Source organism: Petaurus breviceps, unplaced genomic scaffold (assembly GCF_028583685.1).
Source record: "Petaurus breviceps papuanus isolate PSGF00001 unplaced genomic scaffold, PetGlider_PUasm1.0 128, whole genome shotgun sequence".
Classification (NCBI taxonomy): domain Eukaryota; kingdom Metazoa; phylum Chordata; class Mammalia; order Diprotodontia; family Petauridae; genus Petaurus; species Petaurus breviceps.
This window is the reverse complement of record NW_027185664.1, coordinates 10,775,896-10,797,223: the sequence shown is the minus strand read 5'-3', so window position 1 is coordinate 10,797,223 and position 21,328 is coordinate 10,775,896. Positions and strand designations below refer to the sequence as shown.

The 21,328-nt window shown below is 35.8% G+C and overlaps 1 protein-coding gene across 1 annotated transcript in view; it reads right to left on the bottom strand.

The window, feature by feature from the left end:
* Positions 1-21,328, bottom strand: part of LOC138172195 (methyl-CpG-binding domain protein 2) — a 74,907-nt gene that overhangs the window by 30,143 nt on the left and 23,436 nt on the right. Inside the window, exon 3 of the mRNA XM_069101887.1 lies at positions 19,402-19,539. Coding sequence (XP_068957988.1) covers positions 19,402-19,539 — 138 coding nt within the window. The remainder of the gene's footprint in view (positions 1-19,401; positions 19,540-21,328) is intronic.

Below are 21,328 nucleotides of genomic sequence, written 5' to 3'. Positions count from 1 at the left end.
ATCACACACTAAGGACAGAATATAAATAGAAGTAACATTTTCCCATCAAATACATTGTTATGAATTCTGTTTAAGTTCTAAGTATCAGGTACATTCAGCAGTTGTTTGGGTTCACCTAGCATACCAATTGCCATCATTTAAAACATTGTTTCTATGATAAATATGTTATGAGCTACAACATTTGAAGTCTTGTACCTCAAAGGGAGCTCCCAGATATGAAATATGCAGAAATAATAAATTTTTGAATAGGTCATTGGTTACTTAAAAAGGCAAGTTCTTATTAGGCTATATTCAAATGGTAAAGTAGAGTTGTTTATCATAGAATGAACTAAGTAGGAGTACATATGTACACATACACACACAAGTATATCTATTAAGTCCTTCTATGGGACAAGCAGGTTCTTAAGGACAAAGATCTAAACAAAACAAAAAAACCCCAACACCTGCCCTCAGGGTGATTATATGCTACTTGGTAGGCTTATTGTGTATAAAAATAAGCATTATATGAAGTAAACTGAGGTGGAAAGAACACTGACAAATGAGAGGATAACAACCCCAGACAGAAAAGGAAGCACTTGCGCTGAGACTTGAAGGATGACAAGGATTCTCAAAGGTAGAGATGAGGAGAGTATATCCCAGGTATAGAACATGGCTTATGCCAATGTCTGAAGGCAGAAGATGTCCATCTAGAATTCTGAAATCATGAGCTAGCATAAGGTAGTGAAAAGAGCACTGGATATAGAATCAGAAGACCTGAGGTTGAGTACCAGTTCTACCACCTATTATGTGACCCTGGGTAAGACCTTGGACAATTCTTTTATCGGCCTCACCTTCCTCACCTATAAAATTAGAAGGCTGAACTAGATTACTTTTAAGGTCCCTCTTCTAGCTCTCAATCCATGATCCTGTGAATTTTATAATCTTTAGTTACTAGTAAAGTCTAATTTTATCATTTTCACTCAAATAATATATTTGAATGGAGCTGTATGGATTTTGCATACCCAACAATTCAACAAAATTATTTTGAGACAAATTAAAAACATGGCAAAAAGCATAATATACTTAAGATGCAATTCTCAATGTGGGGTTATATAAATGAAGACAAAGAATTTTAGACTTGGAAAGAACCGGGGATGACACCTAGCATAATCCATACAAAATCATTAATTCCTTCTATTAGGTCTATGATATGTGGTATTTAGCCTTTCCTAGAAGATCTCCAGAAACAGAGAACTCAATATCAAGATAGACCATTCCAATCTTGGAAAACTCTAGTTATTACGAAGTTTTCATTTAAGTTGAGTCCAAATTTGACTTCTAATTTCCACTCCAAGGTCATTCTGACCTCCAAGGCTGAATGGAACAAAAATAATCTCTCTTCTATATAAGGTTCTATGGGAGGAAGCAGTAGCCTAACCCCCTCTCCCCATGAAAGTTAGGCTGATTTGTTGTTGTTTGGTTTTCTGAAAAAGAATTGAAACCATCATTGAGAATTGATTGGCTCAAGGGTTAAAGGCTCAAGCTGTTGACAACATTTCCTGGCTGCCTGAATATAGAACAACCTCGAAGAAGTTCAGAAATTCTCTCAGATGCTTGGCAGACCATGATGAATAACTTGGGCAAGGAAGTTACACTCAATTAAATCAAGTCAATGTCTTCAGTGCATAACCTTGTTAAATATCCTTATAGCTAAGCATTCCCTCCTCCTAGATTTTGTCCCATATGTAGAACTGCATAATGGATATTTCCAATTGGATGTTCCATGTTCATCAGAACCCCAACAGGCTCGAAAACTGAACTCATTTTTTTTCTAAAATTACCTCTCCTTCTAATTTTCCTACTTTGGACAATCATCAATTCTTAAGTCACCTAGGTTTGCAACCTAGGAGTCAAATCATCCTCAATTCTTGATTCTCCCTCACTCCTCCTATCTACTCAGTTGTCAAAGTTTATCAATTCTACCTCTGTAACATCCATCTCTTTCTCTCCCCTTATACCACAACCACCCTAATTCACAACTGATTCTAGAATCAATGCATTATTTTCCAGAGATACAGACTACAGGCATGGAATTCTGTATATACTATCAAACTCATTCTTCTTTCTTTTTTTTCTTATTCTTTATTAAAAGGGATATCTCTGGAAAACAAAAAGTTGGGATGACAGCTACATAATGAAAACAGCAATTTTTTTTTAAAGACTCAATGTTATTTTTGCTCTTAAAATGGATGTATTTGAGGTTAGAATCTTCAGTAAAGCAAAGTATTTGTAAACTATAAAGAACTATAGAATATGAACTACTATTATCTAAATACCATATAGAGGAAAATAAGTTTAAATAAAAAATAAAAGGAAAAAAATAATCTGCAGTGGTGCAAATTTAAAATTGCTACAGTTTATTATAAATAGGATAAAACAATAAGCCTGTAAACACAGAAGAATTTCTTGCCTAAATATCACATGTCACTGTGACTGGGTTAACAATGCATGTCACTATTCCAGTGTCAGAAAACTGAACTCCATTCCCTCCCCCACATGATCATTATTCATCAGAGGCAAGAATAATCACAGACAACTGGTATGGTCAGGAAGGGACTTATACAGAAGATGGGCCTTGAAGTAAGGATGAATCAATGGGAAAAGAAGAAGAAGAGTCATTTCAAGCAGGGGAAGAGAGGAACATTGAAGAAAGACCAGATGACCATTTACCACTGTGGTAACTCTATAGCAATTCTTAGATACAGGATGAACAAATTAGCCTCCGGGGTCCATCCCCATGCAAGATCCTATAGATCTCATTTGAAGTTTTTTCACACATGATTCTCCTAAAAGTCTATCACAATCATTTTTTTACCTAGTTTTTCTTTATCAGATCTCTAATACTACTGCTAATACTACAACCACCACTACCACCACTTTAAACAAACAGATTTTTTCTCTAATAAAGATCCTCCATTTCCCCCAAACTAACTTTCTTCTTACCCTTGAAGTACCTGGAATTAGTATTTAATTAGAAGAGAAGTTTTCAAAAAATAAGAATGATGTTCATGTTTAAGGGATGAGAGGTTTAAGAAAAGGAAAGAAATCACAAAGATAATTGAGAGGAAAGTTATGCTTTATAGATAGATAGACAGATAAAAACCAAAGTAAAATCAACACTTGATTAACAAGATTAACCAGAGCAACAAGGAAGGAACTCCACCTCATCTTCATCAAACAAGACTGAATCAGCAATAAGAAAGGAGAATAATGGCAAGGAAGATACTGATATTTTCATTATTACGTCGCCTTCATCCCTTCTTCCATTTTCCAGAGATAGCCCTCATAATAAAATAAAAAAAGAAAGAAGAATGAGTCTGATAGTATATATAGAATTCCACGCCCATAGTCCCCGACCTCTGCAAAACAATATAGAGTACATCTAGATTCAATATATATTCTCTTGAATTCTAATTTAATTCTATTTAGCATTAATCCAACTATTTGTTAACTCAAATTAGAAATATAAATTTGCATTCTTATCAAGCCCTGCTTTTAGATAATATGCATTATTTGAAACTAAACTATGTCTCCCTGATAGTTTAATTATTAAAAACAAGATCTTCATCACATTTTATTATCTTTCCCTACTAAAAATATGTCTGTTTAACTCTTTGATATCTGGGGGGAAAAGTATAAGAACACACAGTTATATACATGTGGCAATATGAGCAGTTTTAAACAATATTTTTATAATACATTCTATACCCACATACCTACAGAAAATGTGATACAGTATAAAAAGTACAGGGCTGGAAGCCAAGTAATCTGAACTCTTATTCTGGTTCCACTACTAACTAGGACTGTGACCTTGAAAGTCACCTGTTCTTTGGTTTTTAGTTTGTACTTCTGTTAAATAGGGACAATATTTCATTCCATGCTTCACAGGGTTTTGAGGATTAAGAAAACATGCAAATACTTTGAAAAATATAAAGCATATATGAAAGTTTTTAAAATACTCTGAATTACACAGTCTGGGCTTTTGTTTTCATCAAGTTCAATAGATAGCTTATTGATTTTCCTAGGGCTTTCCCCTAATTCTAATAGCAAATAGTAATAGGTTGCTCCCTTCACTCATTTCAAGGTAACAAAATAAAAAGCAATGATGATGTGTATTCATGTGTATTTTAAACTTACTCTCACACTAACCCCATCTTCTCTGTTTCATTACTCAATTTATAGTATTATCTCGTGAACTTAATTTAAATGTAACTTACTATCACACTAAGAGTTGAACAGAGAAGTTTTGTTTATTCAATAACTTGTCACTAAATTGAAAAATATGAGTTGAAGAGGTTGAGAAAAAAAGGGTCTACTTTATAGTTCTTCCCCAAATTACACCACAGCTCCCCACACAGAATGTTTTCAATAAGTCTAATGCCTGACAAAGTTGAGCCTCTCATCTATCCATATAGATAGTGATAGTATAAAAACACATACATACACACACATCCCACAACCATATTAAATAGATCAAATAACATAAGGGCTTTCATTACTCTGATTGATGCAATGAAAAACCAGAATTATAGAGGCCTAATGCTAAACCATTGATAGAAAAGGTATCAAGTGAGACACACATTTTTCCAAATAGCCAATATTAGGATTTGGTTTGTTTGATCCTGTATGTTTTGTTATAAGAATTTTGTTTTTCTCTTTTTTTCCCAATGGGTTGGACAGTGGGAGGAAAAAGGTGGATAGTGACAATATTCCATTGTTTTTAAAGTAAGAACAAAAAGGCTAGAAGAAATCACACAAGTAGGACAACTCTGAAAGCTAATGTTGAATTTATTATATGTTTGAAAAGAAAAGTTCTATGTCATAGAAATTCATAGTTTCATGTATAATCATCTTTTCTACATGTCATATGAAAATACTCATTTTAATTAGTAATAAAAAAGAAAAAATGGGGAGAAAAGAGTTTTCATTCAGGGCATATAAACAGTTTTTCATCTATTTCCCTATTTTTACACTAAAATAAAATAAAAAATTAATTTTTACACTAAAATAAAATTAAAAAAACAAACCACACAGTAGAGATTTACTCAAAAATCTCATCAGTTTTGCAAATCTGAAAAACTGCTGGTTGTTATTCACAATAGATGCATTTCAGAGTTGATCTGAAAACGAACTTATACCAAGCAAATCAAAACTTTTAATTAGAAGGTCCCTTTCTCACCATTGCAAAGTTCCTAAATTTTTCTTTATGTTTTTCTTTATTTAACAAACATCAAACAAGATGAACATTTTCGTATATACTAAAAAACAGAAAGAGGGGTTTATACATGAAACTGCGAATCTCTGCTGTGCAGAACTTGCTTTTCATCCCAAGCAAACAATAAATTCATTATATACCCTTCAAGACTGTCCTATTTTCCTGTGATTCCTTGTGGCCTTGCTTCTTTTCTCTTCTACACTGCCCCTATTTGGAAAAAAAAAGGAAGGGAAAAAGAGAAAGACTGAGGATAGATGACAGGAAGGACCTTATCAGGAGTGTATTAAGCAAAACAAATTCCCACATTGGCCACGTCCAAAAATGTGTATTTCATTCTGAATCTTGAGACCACTGACTTCTCTGTCCGAAGGTGGGTAGTATTCTTCATCACTGATCCTCTGAAATCCTGGTCATTACACTGATCAAAATTTTTAAGTCTTTCAACATTGTTTTTTTTTTCATTATTTTTTCTTACTGTATACATTTTTCCTGGTTCTTCTCACCTCATTTTTTTAAAACTCGGTTGTTTTTTTTTTCTTGGGGGGGGGGGGCAATTGAGGTTAAGTGACTTGCCCAAGGTCTCATGGCTAGTTTTTGTGTTTAAGTATCTGAGGCCGAATTTGAACTCAGGTCCTCCTAACTCCAGGGTAGGTGCCCTACTCACTGTGCCACCTACCCACCCCCTCACCTCATTTTTAATAAACGCTCCTGAACTAATATTTTTAAAGTTTCAATTTATAGCTAAGAACAAGGTAATCTAAAGAGTTTTATGTTTTGTATTTCTCTTTTCATTAATCTGAATTCTGTTAGAGGTACACCTATATGGATTTGTTGGATTGTGAATGAGAATGGGTTGGAAGTTGGGTTTTAATTTGATTCTAATATGACCAATTTTAAAACTAACGGAGAAAATTACTTATCAATGGCATACTGAACCTTGATACTGCTTCCTGTCATAGAATTTCTGAATGTATTTATCATGGTCTATTAAATTATGGAAAATAAGCATTCCTCGTGAGTGATCTAAATATTTTTGTCCAGAATACAATTAAGTTTGGAAAAGGGAAGTTGAAACTTCAATAAACTGAGAGAACACAACTTAGAAAGAAGCTAAAATGCATGAAGAAAGAAAGACAATAAAATGGTATTCTGAGTTTGCAGGATCTTCGGTCTGTTAAAGAAAATGGCCAGAGTGGGGCAGCTAGGTGGTGCTATTAATAGAACACGAGCCCTGGAGTCAGGAGGACCTGAGTTCAAATCCAAACTCACACACTTAACTCTTACTAATCATGTGACCTTGGGCAAGTCACTTAACCCCAATTGCCCTGCTTTCCTCCCTCCAAAAAAAAAAGAAAGAAAAAAAAATAAAATGCCCAGAGTAGCTAAGAAGCTTCATCTGAGCAAATGAACATGACCCTGTGACCCCAAGTTGCTGACAATGCCCTCTTGTAAGAAGTTAACTAAAAGAAAGCAAATTGATTGGTAAGATTATATTCTACTTCCAGAACTCTTCACTAAGTTTATAGCAGTTATTTTTTTCTAAAGCAATCGGGGTTAAGTAACTTGCTCAAGGTTACATGGCCAGGTGTTTCTGGGTGTGGTGCTGAGTATCAAAGCCCGGATTCTATCCCCAGGTCATCCTGACACTGGGGCCGGTGCTCTTACTCGCTGAGCCACCTGGCCGCCCTATAGCAGTTATTTTGATAGTAACTCATGTTTTTTTTCTTATTTTTAAACAAGGCTCCTTTTACATTACTCTTGAAAATCCACTGAACATGCTAGACTAAATAATGGGCAGCTCCCCTGGCAAAAGTTTTTCAGAAAGTTCATGCTACAATTTATTACAAGTTAAACTCACACCAAGTTGTAACAGTCATTTACTCCCACAGAGATAAGTGAGCCCAGAGCATGTAACAGAAGAGTCAGTATACAGGAAGGCAATGAAGATGAGAGGGCATGAAGGCAGACTAGGCTTGGTAAAGAAACTACAGCAAGACTTAGAGAGGGGAAGGTCTGAAATAGCTGTTATGTGGAGTGTTACAGGGAGTTACTACAGTCTTGAAAACACTTCTGTTTTTTATGAGCCTAGTCTTTCTGTCAACCATGTCCAACCTAATCTTTCTGTCATGAACCTTCCCTCCTGACTGGTACCTCTCCCCCTCTCCACAAACCTGTAAATCTAAAAAAAAAAAAAAAAAAAAAAAAACACATGCTAAAAACATACATTTCAAGCTAGAAGCTTCCAGGTTCCTAGCTAATTAATGGCTCTCTACCTATGACTTCAGGGTTAGGATCCAATGACATCTACCTGAGCAGTTCCTCTACCCCTCTCCCCTATACATGCACCTGAGCAAGCCTGACAGGAGTGTTTTAGACACTAAAACTTCTCAAGTTGCCCCAAAGCACAAACCCAGACTACCTCTTCTCACCATAATCTAAACACCATGATGCCCAAGGATCCCTGGTGATCTTCCTGACTGTAGTCCATCCTCATTCCTTCCGTACTGAGAAGGCACCATACTCCTGGTCCCTCAGTGTGGGGAGTTCATTGGACTACTCAAGCACCCTTCTATTGTTCCCACCTCCCAATCCTTCAGATTGAAACGCATACCTGCTTTTTAAGGCCTTTTCTTAAAGATGACAAATAAAGGGCCTTTTAGAAGCAACTGAATCATGTAATTTTTACATATAATTTATATATAATTTTTCTGTGGAGTCCTTTTAGTCCCAGTAACATATTCTATCAATTGGTACCAGTGAGCAGGGCATTTTTACAGATAGATTAAACAAAGTAGTATTGTTTTGTCAAGTATGGGTAATGTTTGTCTCTCTCTCTCTCTCTCTCTCTCTCTCTCTCTCTCATTCTCTCTCCCCCCCCCTTCCTTCTTCCCTCCCTCCCTCCTGTTTTCTCACTAATATTCTTTTTTTCTAATATGGCAGTACTGGAACAACGGAAGTAAAAATAGAAGTGAGATGTCCAGATATTGAGGGCATTATTTTAGAACTGTCCTGTGCTTTCTGCAACTTTCCCCCATGATTCCCTGAACCCCAAAGGAGAACTCCTTCAACATTAAGAGACTTGCTAAATCGGCCACCTCAATAATTGTCCAATATAACAACCTCACTCATTGTTAGGATTATAGATAAGATTGACTATTGTTGTAAACCCCTTCAAGACCCAGAAACAACACAGACAGGATTTGAGAGATGAAAAAAATTGCTATGAAGTGACTGTGGTCCAAATAAACTTAGATAACAAGAACTAACACTTGTAAATCAATTCATCAAACATTTAGTGGGTGCCATTCCCACTTAGCTATCATCCTAAATCATTCCTCTTTTTTGTGGGTGAACATCCTGTATATAGTTTGTTTAGGCATCCTAATTAGAGCATAAATTTCTTGAGAGAGGAAAGATTGTTTGCGCTTTAGGATTTTTTTTGGGGGGGTTGCCTTTTTTGTATCCCCAATCCTTAGAACAATTTCTGTTATATAATAGGTGACTTGCTTTCTCTTTGCAACAGCTACACTAAGCCCTGGGGAGACAAAGACAGAGAGGCAGCATTACTATGTTGGCAAAAACACTATAATCTGAGTTAAAATCTGGGTTTAACTCTCAATTCTTGTGATAGTAATGGCAATTAAAGATTCCCCTGTATTGGCTTGGTTTTCAAATTGATTGTGTTAAAACCCAGAGCTTGTTAATCCCACCTGTGGGATGGACTTGTTGATGTGAAAAGAAAGTCCTGAACTGGGAGGAGCTGGTGATGTAGATTTGGAGAGACAAGAGAGAGGCAGAAGAAACTTTTTGGAAGCAGCACTTGTGGAGAGAGAGAGGCTAAGAGAATTGCTGGTGGCCGCTTTGAATTGCCCTGGACTTTTGAGACCTGCCCCCTGAGCTGCCAAGGACTGAGGAGACATGGCTGTTTTGCTGGTACTTTGTCAGTCTGTTTTGATGTTATTTTGCTAGATTTGTCCACTGGTGAAAGACAGTCCTTTTGTTGAAGAAGTCCTGGAACCTGGCTGTTCACTAAGAAGCCCTGAGACTGTCCTGCAGACAGAGAGTGAATACTGTCCACTGGTGAAGGACAGTGCTGTTGTTGCAGGGGTCTGGAGACTGTCCTGCAGACAGAATGAATACTGTCCACTGGTGAAGGACAGTGCTGTTGTTGCAGGGGTCTGGAGACTGTCCTGCAGACAGAGTGAATACTGTCCACTGGTGAAGGACAGTGCTGTTGTTGCAGGGGTCTGGGAGCCTTTCTGTTGGTTCAGAAGCCCTGAAGGAGGATTTTCTTGTTGTATGTTTACAGAAATCCTGGGAGAGGGCTTTGCTAATGTGTTCAGGGGTTCTAGGACTGTTCTACAGACAGAGGATAAATTCATGAAGGGACTGGCAATGTATCTTATGGCCTTGCTAAGCCTTGTCTCCCCAGGAACTAAGATTGCTGAGAACTTGCCTGGTGTCAAGATGAAGAAAAGACCTCCATTTGGGTATTAAGTGCTGTGTTTAAACTTGATGTAACTCTGGGGTAGATTCAATTGTGATCCAGGGGTGGGGAACTTTTGACCTTATGTTTGGAAACTAATCTCCATTTGAGAAGAGGGGCTTTGTGGTGGACTAAATGAAAGTATAGCCTAGGGGTGGAGAAGTATTTAGAACAGAGACTTTGTAATTGATTGAATGATTGGAAGGTCCTGGGGTGGGGTAGTGCTTGGAGATTATTTAAATCACACTTAGTAAATGCTTGTATTTGGAATGATGTCATGTTTTGACCTTCTCTGTTCTTGGTTTGTCACTGAATAAAATGGAGAGCACCTATGCTGGTATTTTGAACCTGGGAAGTTGCCTTTCCTTGGCAATTACATTACAATTCTCCACAGTCTGAATGCAGGCTGGAAATTTTACCTCTTTGGGCCTCAGTTTCATTTAATGTAAATTAGAATAATTGTTCAGCTATATTTCCCTTAGATAGCCAAATCACCTGTACTCTAAGAATTATCATTTACAGACATATGTGACTTTTTGGGCACAAAGCCCTTTATTATATCATTTGATTTATAACAACAAATTATGCAGACAATGAAACTGAGACGCTGAGGTAAAGTCCTATAGCATTTGTACCCCTCTCCTGTGTTTCTTGGCAGCTAGGATGGAGTAGATAGAGTGCCAGGCCTGAAGTCAGGAAACTTCATCTTCCTGATTTTAAAACTGGCTTCAGACACTTACTAGCTGTGTGACTGTGGGCAACTCATTTAACCCTGTTTGCCTCTGGAAAATGAGCTGGAGAAGAAAATGACAAACCACTCTAGTGTCTTTGCCAAGAAAATGCTGAGTGAGATCACAAAGACTAGACATGACTGAAATGATTGAACAATAACAATGCCCTTACAGGATGGTTGTGGAAATTAAATGTGATGATGTATGCAAAGCATCTGTATCCCCTGAAACATTAAACCAATGTCAACTATTGTTTTTGTTACTGTTTTCTTGTTTGCTTCCCCCTCCCCTGCTTTATTGAAGAATTTTTTCCATAATATTGTTGAGACAGAAGATATATACCTAAGTCTAGGAGAACCACCAGCTATCTGAATAAATGTAAGAGGTGGCCCTTACTCAAAAAGTGATAGGGGACCCATCAGCTGAACATGCTACTAACTAAGAATGAGATCCCAATTTACCAAGTACATACAGCCTCTTCAACTTACAACTTGGTCAATAATTTAGGTTTAAAAGATAAATAAGAGAAGGGATCAAGATGGCGAAGTAGAAACAGAACTTCCATGGGGCTCAGGCTCCCACCTCCTCCAATTCATGTAAAAGGTGACTCTGAACAAACTTTGGAGCTACAGAACCCACAAAATGACCCAGAGAAGCTAACCTCCTGCTGAGGACAGCCCAGCAGGCCGGTGCAGTGCTCTGGGAGCCGACCCAAGCCGGAGGTTTTAGCCTCAGGGAGGGAATGACCAGCCATAGGCTGGAGGGACTTCAGATCACCAGCAGCTGTGGCGGTTTCCAGAATTATCAACACATAGATGCTAAGGACAAAGTGAGAGGTCAGTGCAGTGTGGATTTTAGGATCCAGTAGTTTGGGAGTGCGGTGGGCCTTTGCCCCCGATACAGCCATCGCCACATGGAAGCTTCAGCTCTTGGCCTGCAGACTGTAGCAGGACCAAGCAACCAGTCTGAGGGGTAATCGCTCTTGCTTTAACCTGCTTGGATCTGGATTGCGATCTAGGGTGGAGGTGCTGGGGTGTGTTACCAGCTTGTCAGAGTATGTGGAGGCTTCAGAGAGGGCACCCAACTAATACCTTCGGCAGCTGAGAAAACCTAAGCATTTGGTACGAAGCTCCCCTGTCTGGTGGCAGAGTCCTACTGTGGCAAAAAGCCCAAAAGCAAAAGATAAATAAAGAAGATGGGAACAAGAGCACGTAACTATAGATAATAACTATAATAGATAAAATGTACATAGTGCTTTAAGCTTTAACATATATCATCCCATTCTATCATTACAACCACCCTAAGATATAGGTGCTATGATTGTCCCTACTTTGCAGATGAGGAAAACAAGTCTAAGACAGGTTAAGTGACTTGCCCACAATCACGAATCCAGTGGTGAGAGAAGATTGGAACTCAATTCAAGTATTCCTGATTCTAGGTCATCCAAGGCTCTCATCGTTATACCACCTAGTAACACAACTGGCTCATGATGCCTAAGTGATGAATAGCAAAGAGTAATAAAATTCTGTAAGAAAGGTTCTAGGAGCTCTAAAGCCCAAATTGACATCTTTCCTTCTTGCCACCATTTCAATCCAAACATGTCCAAAATCCAATTTACCTTAGCAAAACCAAAAGCCCCAACATAATCCCATTATTTCTGTCAATGATTCCATCATCCTGCAAGACACCAAAATAAATGGAGGTGGGTAATGAATGTTCTCAGCCAAACAAAAAAAAAGAGCTTTTTTATATTTTTCTGGGTGCAAGAAGATCCAAAAAGGACTATAATTGCCTAACGATGCATTTAACAACCATAACAGGATAGTCAGAAGGCAAAACTACTCGACTTGTGAAAGGATCATAGAGTTAAGAGTTGAAAGGGACCTGATACGTCATCAAATTCAACTCCTTCATTTTACAGATGTGGAAATGAAGACCCAGAAATATTCAGTGACTTGCTTAGGTTACACAGGTAGCAAGTAGCAGAACTGGAATTTAAGCTTAGGTCCTATGACCACTAGCATTCTGCTCTCTCACTCATTTCCTGCTGCCTCCCTACGTATTTTACTTATTTTCTTTTCCAAATAGAAATCAGGCAAATAAAGCTAGACAATGGTTAAAGTGAAAATTATTTGCAGGTTTTAATAGAGGTAAAAATATGACAATGCAACCAAAAAGCTAATATTATCCTAGATGACACTGATGGAGGCAACGCGTCCAAAGGGAGAGAAAGAGGTGATGGTATTCTTTCCTGTCAGACTATGCCTAATCCATTACATTTAATTAACAGTACCACACGTGCAGATAGGAAACTGACACAGTGAAGGAGGAAAAGCATGGTGGCATGCAAGCCTTAAAGTGCCAGAAATTATTGTTTTAGCAAAGGAACTAAAGAACCTGCCATAAAAGAATCTGTTGAAGGAACCAAGAGAACATAAGACCTAGAGAAGACAAGATAGCTGCTTTTCAGTATGTGAAAGGCTGCAATGTGGAAAAGGTACTCCATTTGTCTTTTAACAACAGAGGGCAGAATTAGAAGGAAAAGTAGAAACTACAAAGAGCAGAATTTGGCTCAATTTGAGGGGAAATTTCTTAATAATTACAGGTATCCAAACATCCATTAGATTCTATTGGTAGTGGGCTCCACATCACTAAATACCAAAAAGGGAAATATAGATGACCATTTAACTGTTAGAGTGTTATAGAGTGGATTTTAACGCCAATATAGGCTGCATTGGAAAACCTGTTACCCCTTCCAACTCTAAAATTCTGTATTATCTATACTATCTCCAGTTCTGACCTTTCTTATGAGTTGAAATACTACATTTCTTCTTATGCACTAAATATTCCCATTTGACTATCTTGTGATCCTTTCAAACCAAGCATGTCTAAAATAAAATTCACCTTAGCAAAACCAAAAGCCCCAATATAATCCCATTATTTCTGTCAGAGTTTCTACCATTCTCTAAGACAACAAGAAAGGGAGTACTTCAGTCCTCCTTCCCCTAAAGTCCCACTATACAAGGTAATCACCATATCCTGTTAATTCTTCATTAATATCTTTCCTATCCATCTGTTTTTCTGTTCCTATGACTATCACTCTAGTCTAAACCTTCATCACCTCACAATGGCCAAAGACCATAAATTGGGACACTAGATATGTAATCCTAATTCGACATTACAAGTAGTCTTCCTAAAATACTGCTTTGCCCTCCTAAAATTTTTTCAATAGTTTCCCATTTTCTACTGAATAAAATGCAATGTTCTATATGTCAGGTTTACAGATACATCATGGAATGGTGGAAAGACTGGTGGATTAGGAAACATTCCAGGCCTTCCTTGGATTCTGCCATTAGCTCTAAGACCTTGAGCAAGTCACTCAATCTTTCTGAGCTCTGGTCTTCTTAGCTATAAAATAGGGATAAAAGTTACTTTTCCTCAAGATGAGAAAGTTTACCTGCTTTGCACAGATGAGAGATCATGGGTATGAAATATTGCAAAGACTTGACTGATGTGCTGACTAGATGTAATGAGTTCCTCCCCCTCCCCCCTTTTCTTTTTATTCTTGGTTACAAGAGACACCATACTGGGTAATGAAGAGGAGAAAGGCAAACCTGGAAATAAGGGTGATGTAAAAACATAGATGTCAATAAAGGTTAAAAAAAGGATGAAAAGAAGGAGGAGGAAAAGAACAAAACCTGCCTATTTCACCAGATTGTTGTAATACACACACATATACAGATATTATGTTATATAATACACACACACACACACACACACACACATATACATACATATATATATATATAAAGAATGTGAAAGTGCTTTGAAAACTATAAAGTTTAGTTATAGTATTAATCCACAGGCAAAAATATAAAGTTTACACTGGTAACATTTTATACTACTCTTGTTAATGTCATTAAAATCAAATTTTAGAAATATGGCTTCAGAGAGAATGAGGAAATTTACTTTTCCTATTTAAAACAAGGAATATAATACTCTCTATGGTACTGGATGCATAAGCTAATCCATTTCTTAAGAAATATAAAAATGCAATAAAACTCTTCTGGAAATAACTGGCAGAACAGAGTGCCTTTGAAGGGAATGTGGTTGGAATTTCTAGCACTGACTAGGATGTTTCTTGGTAATAAAATTTTAATACATAAATCCTGGGCCAAAGATTTCTTATAGATTATATTGCCCCCAGGTTGCTTATGCAGCCTGTACAGTTTCTACTAAGAACATACATTTTAAAAGCTTGGTTTCTGATAATAAATTAAAGTTTGACATTCTTTTATATGAGAGCAATACAAATATAAAAGAAAACAAAAGGATACTTAAATAGCTTAGCCCCAGTTTTAAAAATATTTCCCCATTTAAAAAATTAATACAATTAAAACTATGTAAGGATTTTTTTTGTAATCTAGGATAAAAAATATTTGTAATGTGCTACTACACTCAACAAAGCAATCAAGAAATAGAAAAAACACTAAATTTCTACTCCTTTAAGCTAAAAATACATGTAACAACAATATCAAAAGCATTGACTCTCAGTTGAAGATCTATGAAATGAAAAAAAATAACATGTCAGGAAGAAAAATGTCAAAACAATGAGCATGGAATAGAATGAATTCTTTCTGAATTTACAAAGAAAAATTTGGAAAAATGTTCTTCAGGGTACTATGAAATTGGTAAATATTCTAATAGTATCGCTAATATGATTAAAATTCCAATAGATTTTTCTGATTTGGATATCAATCAACCCATGACAGTTAAACTGTTCATTAAAAATGCCAATTGGCGCCATATTAAAATGATTGTTGCAAAGCCTACTAGTAATACACAAAATACTTTTCTGAACTACTCAGTATGGATATTGTCATTAATTGTTATTTAATAACAAAGATCAAATCATCTTAAGCAATATGTCCAACACTGGCTGGCTACTTACCCAACTATGTTTTATAAATATGATATCTTGAAATTAATCTCCTTAGATGTAAATAACAAACAAAACACAGCTAGATTCTATTTAAGGCATTCTTTTTATATGACCTTATTTGATAACAATTTTTAGTCTTTCCAACTCTAGAACTACCAAAGTCACTGAACTGAACAGATTCATATTCTATCAATCTTTAAAATATTTACAGCATAGTAAATGTATAGCAAATTAGGTTACTACATGCTATTAACAACTAAGTGGTACAATGGATAAAAAGCTAGACCTGGAGTTAGGAAGACTTGAGTTCAAATCCTACTTCAGTCACTTATGAGATGTGTGGCCCTGGGTAAGACATTTAACTTGTTGCCTCAGTTTCCTTATGTGTAAGATGGGGATAATAATAGTTCTTACCACACAAGGTTATTGTGAAGATCAAATGAGATAATAATCATAAAGCCCTTAGCTTAGAGCTTGGCACATAACACTATAGAAATATTAGTGATTATTATTATTGCCGCTTAATGCAAAGTCTGGCAGAATTACTTTATTATTTGAATAATTATTTACAACCGAATAGCTTCAAAACCACTCATGGGAAAACAATTATACCACAAGTCTGGAAATCTAAATCCCAGTCTGTGCCTTCATATTCAAATCCTTTAAGGGAGTTATGTTTCCTGCTTTCCATCTCATCTCATAGAGTGAAGGACCTTGATTAGTCAAAAAAGTAATCATTAAACTATGAGAATATAAAACAAAACAACATTTAATTCAAATGCTCAATGAGTTAAAAAAAATTTTCCCTGAAGGAACTTAGCACCTATCCAATAGTTCAATTCAATAAATTTTAAAAGTATCAAAGTCAAATTAAGGAAGGGGCTATTTATGTATGACCTAGTACTACCTGAACAACAAGAACTCACTATCCTTTATTTTCAAGTAATGTAATGGGAATGCAAATTTGGAAGATCTTCCCTGCCCCTAGGCTAAAGTGCACCCTGAAGCCTGGGGTGGGAGGCTTGTTTTTCAGTAGATACTTCTTGATTGGCCAGTGAGTCAATAAGGTTGTTACATTCTCTTGAGCCAGGAGAAGGCTATATAAGCCCTGATGTGTAGCTTTGTTTTGGGGGCTCACTTTGAGAAGTGTTCTGTGATTTGATCTGTATTCTGAAAAGCCGTTGTCCAGAGTCCCCCCCGGCTTTGAAAAACCCAGATGTTGACTGGGTATGGATGTAATGGTTGGACAGTTTGGAAATCTGTCTACTTGATCTGTTTCTGTCTTGATAATTCTGCCTGTATGCTTTGAAGTTCGGGGTGCTGACCTTTTTCCCCTGAACAAGGTAAACGATATATATGTCTGACTGATTAAAGTAAGCTTGCTAACCCATTTTGAGTTGCTTTCCTTTAACAAAGCAGATCCAAGAACCTGTATGGGCGGCAAACCCTGAGGACGTGCTTGGGGTGCTTGCCGCTACAAGTAAACACGTAAAATCTGTTTCTTCACCTGGAAAAAAATCATTTTTAAGGTTCTTTTCAGTTCAAATGCTATGAGCCAAAGATCTTTTACAATAAATTGTTACTGGTCAACCATTGGCTTCTGTTATAATTAATTTTAACTAGAATGGCTGATATAAGACAGAAAAAAACTATTAAAAAAAACACTAACAGAATAAATTTCCCTCCTCTTTCTGTCTTTTCCTATGCCAGCCCAAAATAGAGTCCTCTCTCTAACTTCAGATACTGAATAAGGAACTATCAAACAGTATCAACTTGATGTTTACACAGAAGATAAAGAAGGGGAAAAATAGATACTTGTCCTATGATAATTAAAGTTTAATATCCAGGGAAATTTTCTACCCAGAAAAGAAGCAGAGATAAAAATTAGGTAATAGTCCATACTTTAGAAGAAGTATTTTCCTCCATAGTTTTAATACTTCCTATCTACCCTGGGAAGAAAGGAAGATCAAAAACTCCAACATAAATTGATTACAAAATTTAGGGGTTTTTTGGTATAAAGCCATGCTAAAGTCATCTTAAGATCTTCAAAATTATTCTTTAATTTCTCACTTCAGGATACCTATATTTTCAAAGCCATTTAAACATGATTATTAATGGTATCTAAAATTTATGGTTAAAAAATAAGAAAACATATATAAAGCACTTTGGAAACCTTAAAGCACTATATAAATGCTAGAAATTATTATCAGAAATACAATTATCACTAAATTTGTCTTTCAAACGACTCAAATACTCCTCATTTTGGTCGTGATCAAGACATTAGAGCTTACTGAATATGTTCTTGTAAGGAAAAGATGAAGATGGGAGTCTGTAAAAATAATATCTATTCTACCTAGGAAACCAAAATCTACAATCAAAAAGGTATTATTTAAAGATATCATTCCACCTTCTTTATCTTTTGGGCCTACTCCCCCTCCCTTAAAAGTAAAGTCTTACCCAATTATGTACCATAAGTCATTACTAAATGAAAATCTTTAGGATAGGAGAGGATTTTTAATCACCAAAAAGCCAAAGGAAAAGATGTTCAAGACTTTAGACAGTATCTGGAAAAAGAAAATAATCAGAAGAACTTTACCCAAGGAGACAAAGTTCTGAATAGTAGAATTTCTTCACTGTTGTAATGAACATACTAGATCCAGCCACCAGTCGTTTGATGACTATCACTATAGCAGTGGTCAAACGGAAGTTCAAAGCCTGGTACCCAAAAAATGAATGGCTCAAAGGAAAACCTAAGTGGTGACAAGAACCTAAAGGCACATGCAGGTATGCATCTTCTAGATTGGATGTGATACACTTACATGGCCCCTGTTGATTCTCTTGGGGACCAACAGTAAAGCAAGCTTAGACCTTCAATTCTGGAGACATCTATAGCAAGATGCTGATCCAATGTGGCTCCAAAGATCTTCTGTTTTCCTGGCTCACCTGAAGAGGAAAAAACACTACAGAGGATGTGGGAACTGGATTTCTTTGTGTACAGCCTCTTCTAGAGTCTGAAAGTTTGGCCAAATCCTTATGAAGTCTGAAGATGAAAAATTTGAGGGACTAATGAAAACCAAAATTAAAATGAAAGGGTAGAATGAGACAACTGAATTTGGAAGGGAATGAAAGAGCAAAAGTCAAAGTTGTAAGTAAATCAGTACTTTCTGTTCCTTAGCTAGGAAGAAGCAGGAAAAAAGAGAACATAATTATTTATTGTTGTCTTTACCCCCCAAACTACCACTAAAAACTAATGAAGTAGCTAAACTTTTCAAACACCAACAGGAATAAAAGATCTCTCTAAACCTTTGAAAAGTCTCTGTCCTCTAGCTATGTGACATTATTACACAGTAAGTAGGCCTTTCTGTAAATAACTGCATATTTTAATTTCTGAGAATAGATTCTGTTAGTGAATAGCTGGATATAAAGATGAAAGGGAGTTTAAATTAAATTTTTTAAAAAATGGAGGATGTACAGGAATATAATATATTGTTTTCATAAAAAAATTGTTTCATATAATTAAAGGGGATTTAATGAAATAAGGAATCAAAAGCAATCAGTTTTGAACATTAATAAGAAAGTCTTTTATTAAAAATAAATAAATTGTACATTTCACCCCCTTATGAAACACTATCCTTAGAAACTTAATATTTAAAAATGCAAATTCTAATGGGGAAGGGTGAAAGGGTATAACAGGCTAAAGTTGATATTCATTACTGTCAATCTATTAGAGTTTATATCTAAGTGGGTATCCTAAAAGCATTCCAATAGTAACATTAAGAAATTATATCCCAATAGCATGAAAACAAATTCCACAAAATATCTTTAAAATTCACTTTATATCTTTATTTTCTTATTTTTGTGTAGTTCTCTGGCATAAAAGACTTACTTACTTTCCAAACATAATGAAAATTAACTATTTTACTTGAATTTCTTCCAGTCATAATACTGAATCCTGAATTGTAAGGCTGGAAACTGATGACACCCTTACCTGACGTGGTTGTTCATTCATTCGTTGAGGGTCCGATTTTACTTTATTACTAGGATGGTTCGTGACTTTAGTTACAGGTTGTTTGAAAATAGATGCTGTCTGTCTAATTGGCAATGTTGTATTCAAATCTGGTTTACCCTGTAAATGCAAATATAATTCTTTAATAACAAAAGTAACACATATGAAGACAATCAAATTAGTTCATTGATTAGCTTGTGAAATGATTTACTGAAAAGAATACTAATCTTGAAATCAAAAGAACTGGGTACTAGATTCCACCATTATCTACTTGTTGACCTTTCTAAAGAATTTAACTTCTTCTGGACTTTGTTTTTTCCCATTGGTAAAAGGAGGGTTCTGAATCCTGATAGTCCTTCCAAGTCTAAATGTCTTAATTCTATGAAATATATATTCCAATGAAAATTATTTCAAATGTCCAAGTCAATCTTTTTGGCACTTTAAATACATTGAAATAAGCATACTTATACAGGGTGTCCCCAAAGACTTAGTGCAGTAAACTATACAGAGTTACAAAAATCCACAAAGGAAGGCTCCACCTGATATTTTTACTGTGAATGAAAGATTTTCCCCTTCCCTTTAAGGGACACATTTTGAACTAAAGAGCTAAAATGAGAGCAATGCAATGTGGGGCAAGGGGGGGCCAGAGGGGAAGGGAGTGCTCTTTTTTTTCCCCATTAACCAGTTTATCTTTCTTCCTGAGTTAAAAAAAATGCCTTTCTCCCCAACACTTTATACATGAAATAAATTTATTGATTTCAAAAAACTGACAGCAATATCCAAGTTTACACATGCCTGTTTTCAAAAATCTTTATATATCTAAAATGCATTTACATATTTCATTTGAAAACCTAAATGTATGCAAGAGATATAGAACAGGGAGATAAAGATTACTTTTCCTAACTGAATCAAGGAAATTTTAAAAAATCAAATAAATTCAGTTAGGAAAAGTAATCTTTATCTCCCTGTTCTATATCTCTTGTATACAATTAAGTTTTCAAATGAATAATGTGTTTGCATTCAGTAAATTGATATGTCATGATTGAAACTGCTGTTTGTCCGGATTCCACAGCAATGGACTATAAACTATATTTAGAAATGGCTTCAACAAAAATTAAAGTTAATGGAAGGGGTAGATAGGTGGCGCAGTGAATAGAGCACCAGCCCTGGAGTCAGGAGGACCTGAGTTCAAATCCGAACTCAGACACTTAACACTTACTAGCCGTGTGACCTTGGGCAAGTCGCTTAACCCCAATTGTACTCCAAGAAAAAGCAAAAATAAATAGATAAATGAATAAATAAATAAATAAACTTAATGGAAAAATCTCAATTCACAATATTAGAACAGAAATATTTTTCTTAAATATCATTGTCTCCAGCACATCAATATACCGTTGGTAAGGCTATGATTTGAAATGATGAAATAAAAAGTCCATGGCCTCTGACTGACAGATTCCACTGCTAAGTTATACATACTCCCAAAGAACTCAAAGACAGAAAGAACAGTCCTGGATACATTATAATAGCCATAACAGTACTTTTTGTGTCAGCAAAGAAATGGAAAATAAAGTAGATGTCCAGTGTTTGGAAAATGGACGATTGTAATGCATGAATGTAATGTAATATTACTATGCTCTAAGAAATGATGACTGTGAAGAATTCAAAAAAGCATGGAAAGTCATATAAACTGATGCAAAGCAAAGTAAGCAGAATCAGGGAAATAATAAATCCAATGACCATGGAAATGTAAATAGAAAACAAAAAGAGAGTCTGAATAGTATGTAAATATAGTGAACAAGAAAAGAGTTGAGAAACTACACCTCTCATATACAGAGATGAAGGTGAATGGTTTTGAATACTGCATATGCCATCAGAATTTGTTTGTATGTTGTTTAGTTTTGCTGAACTA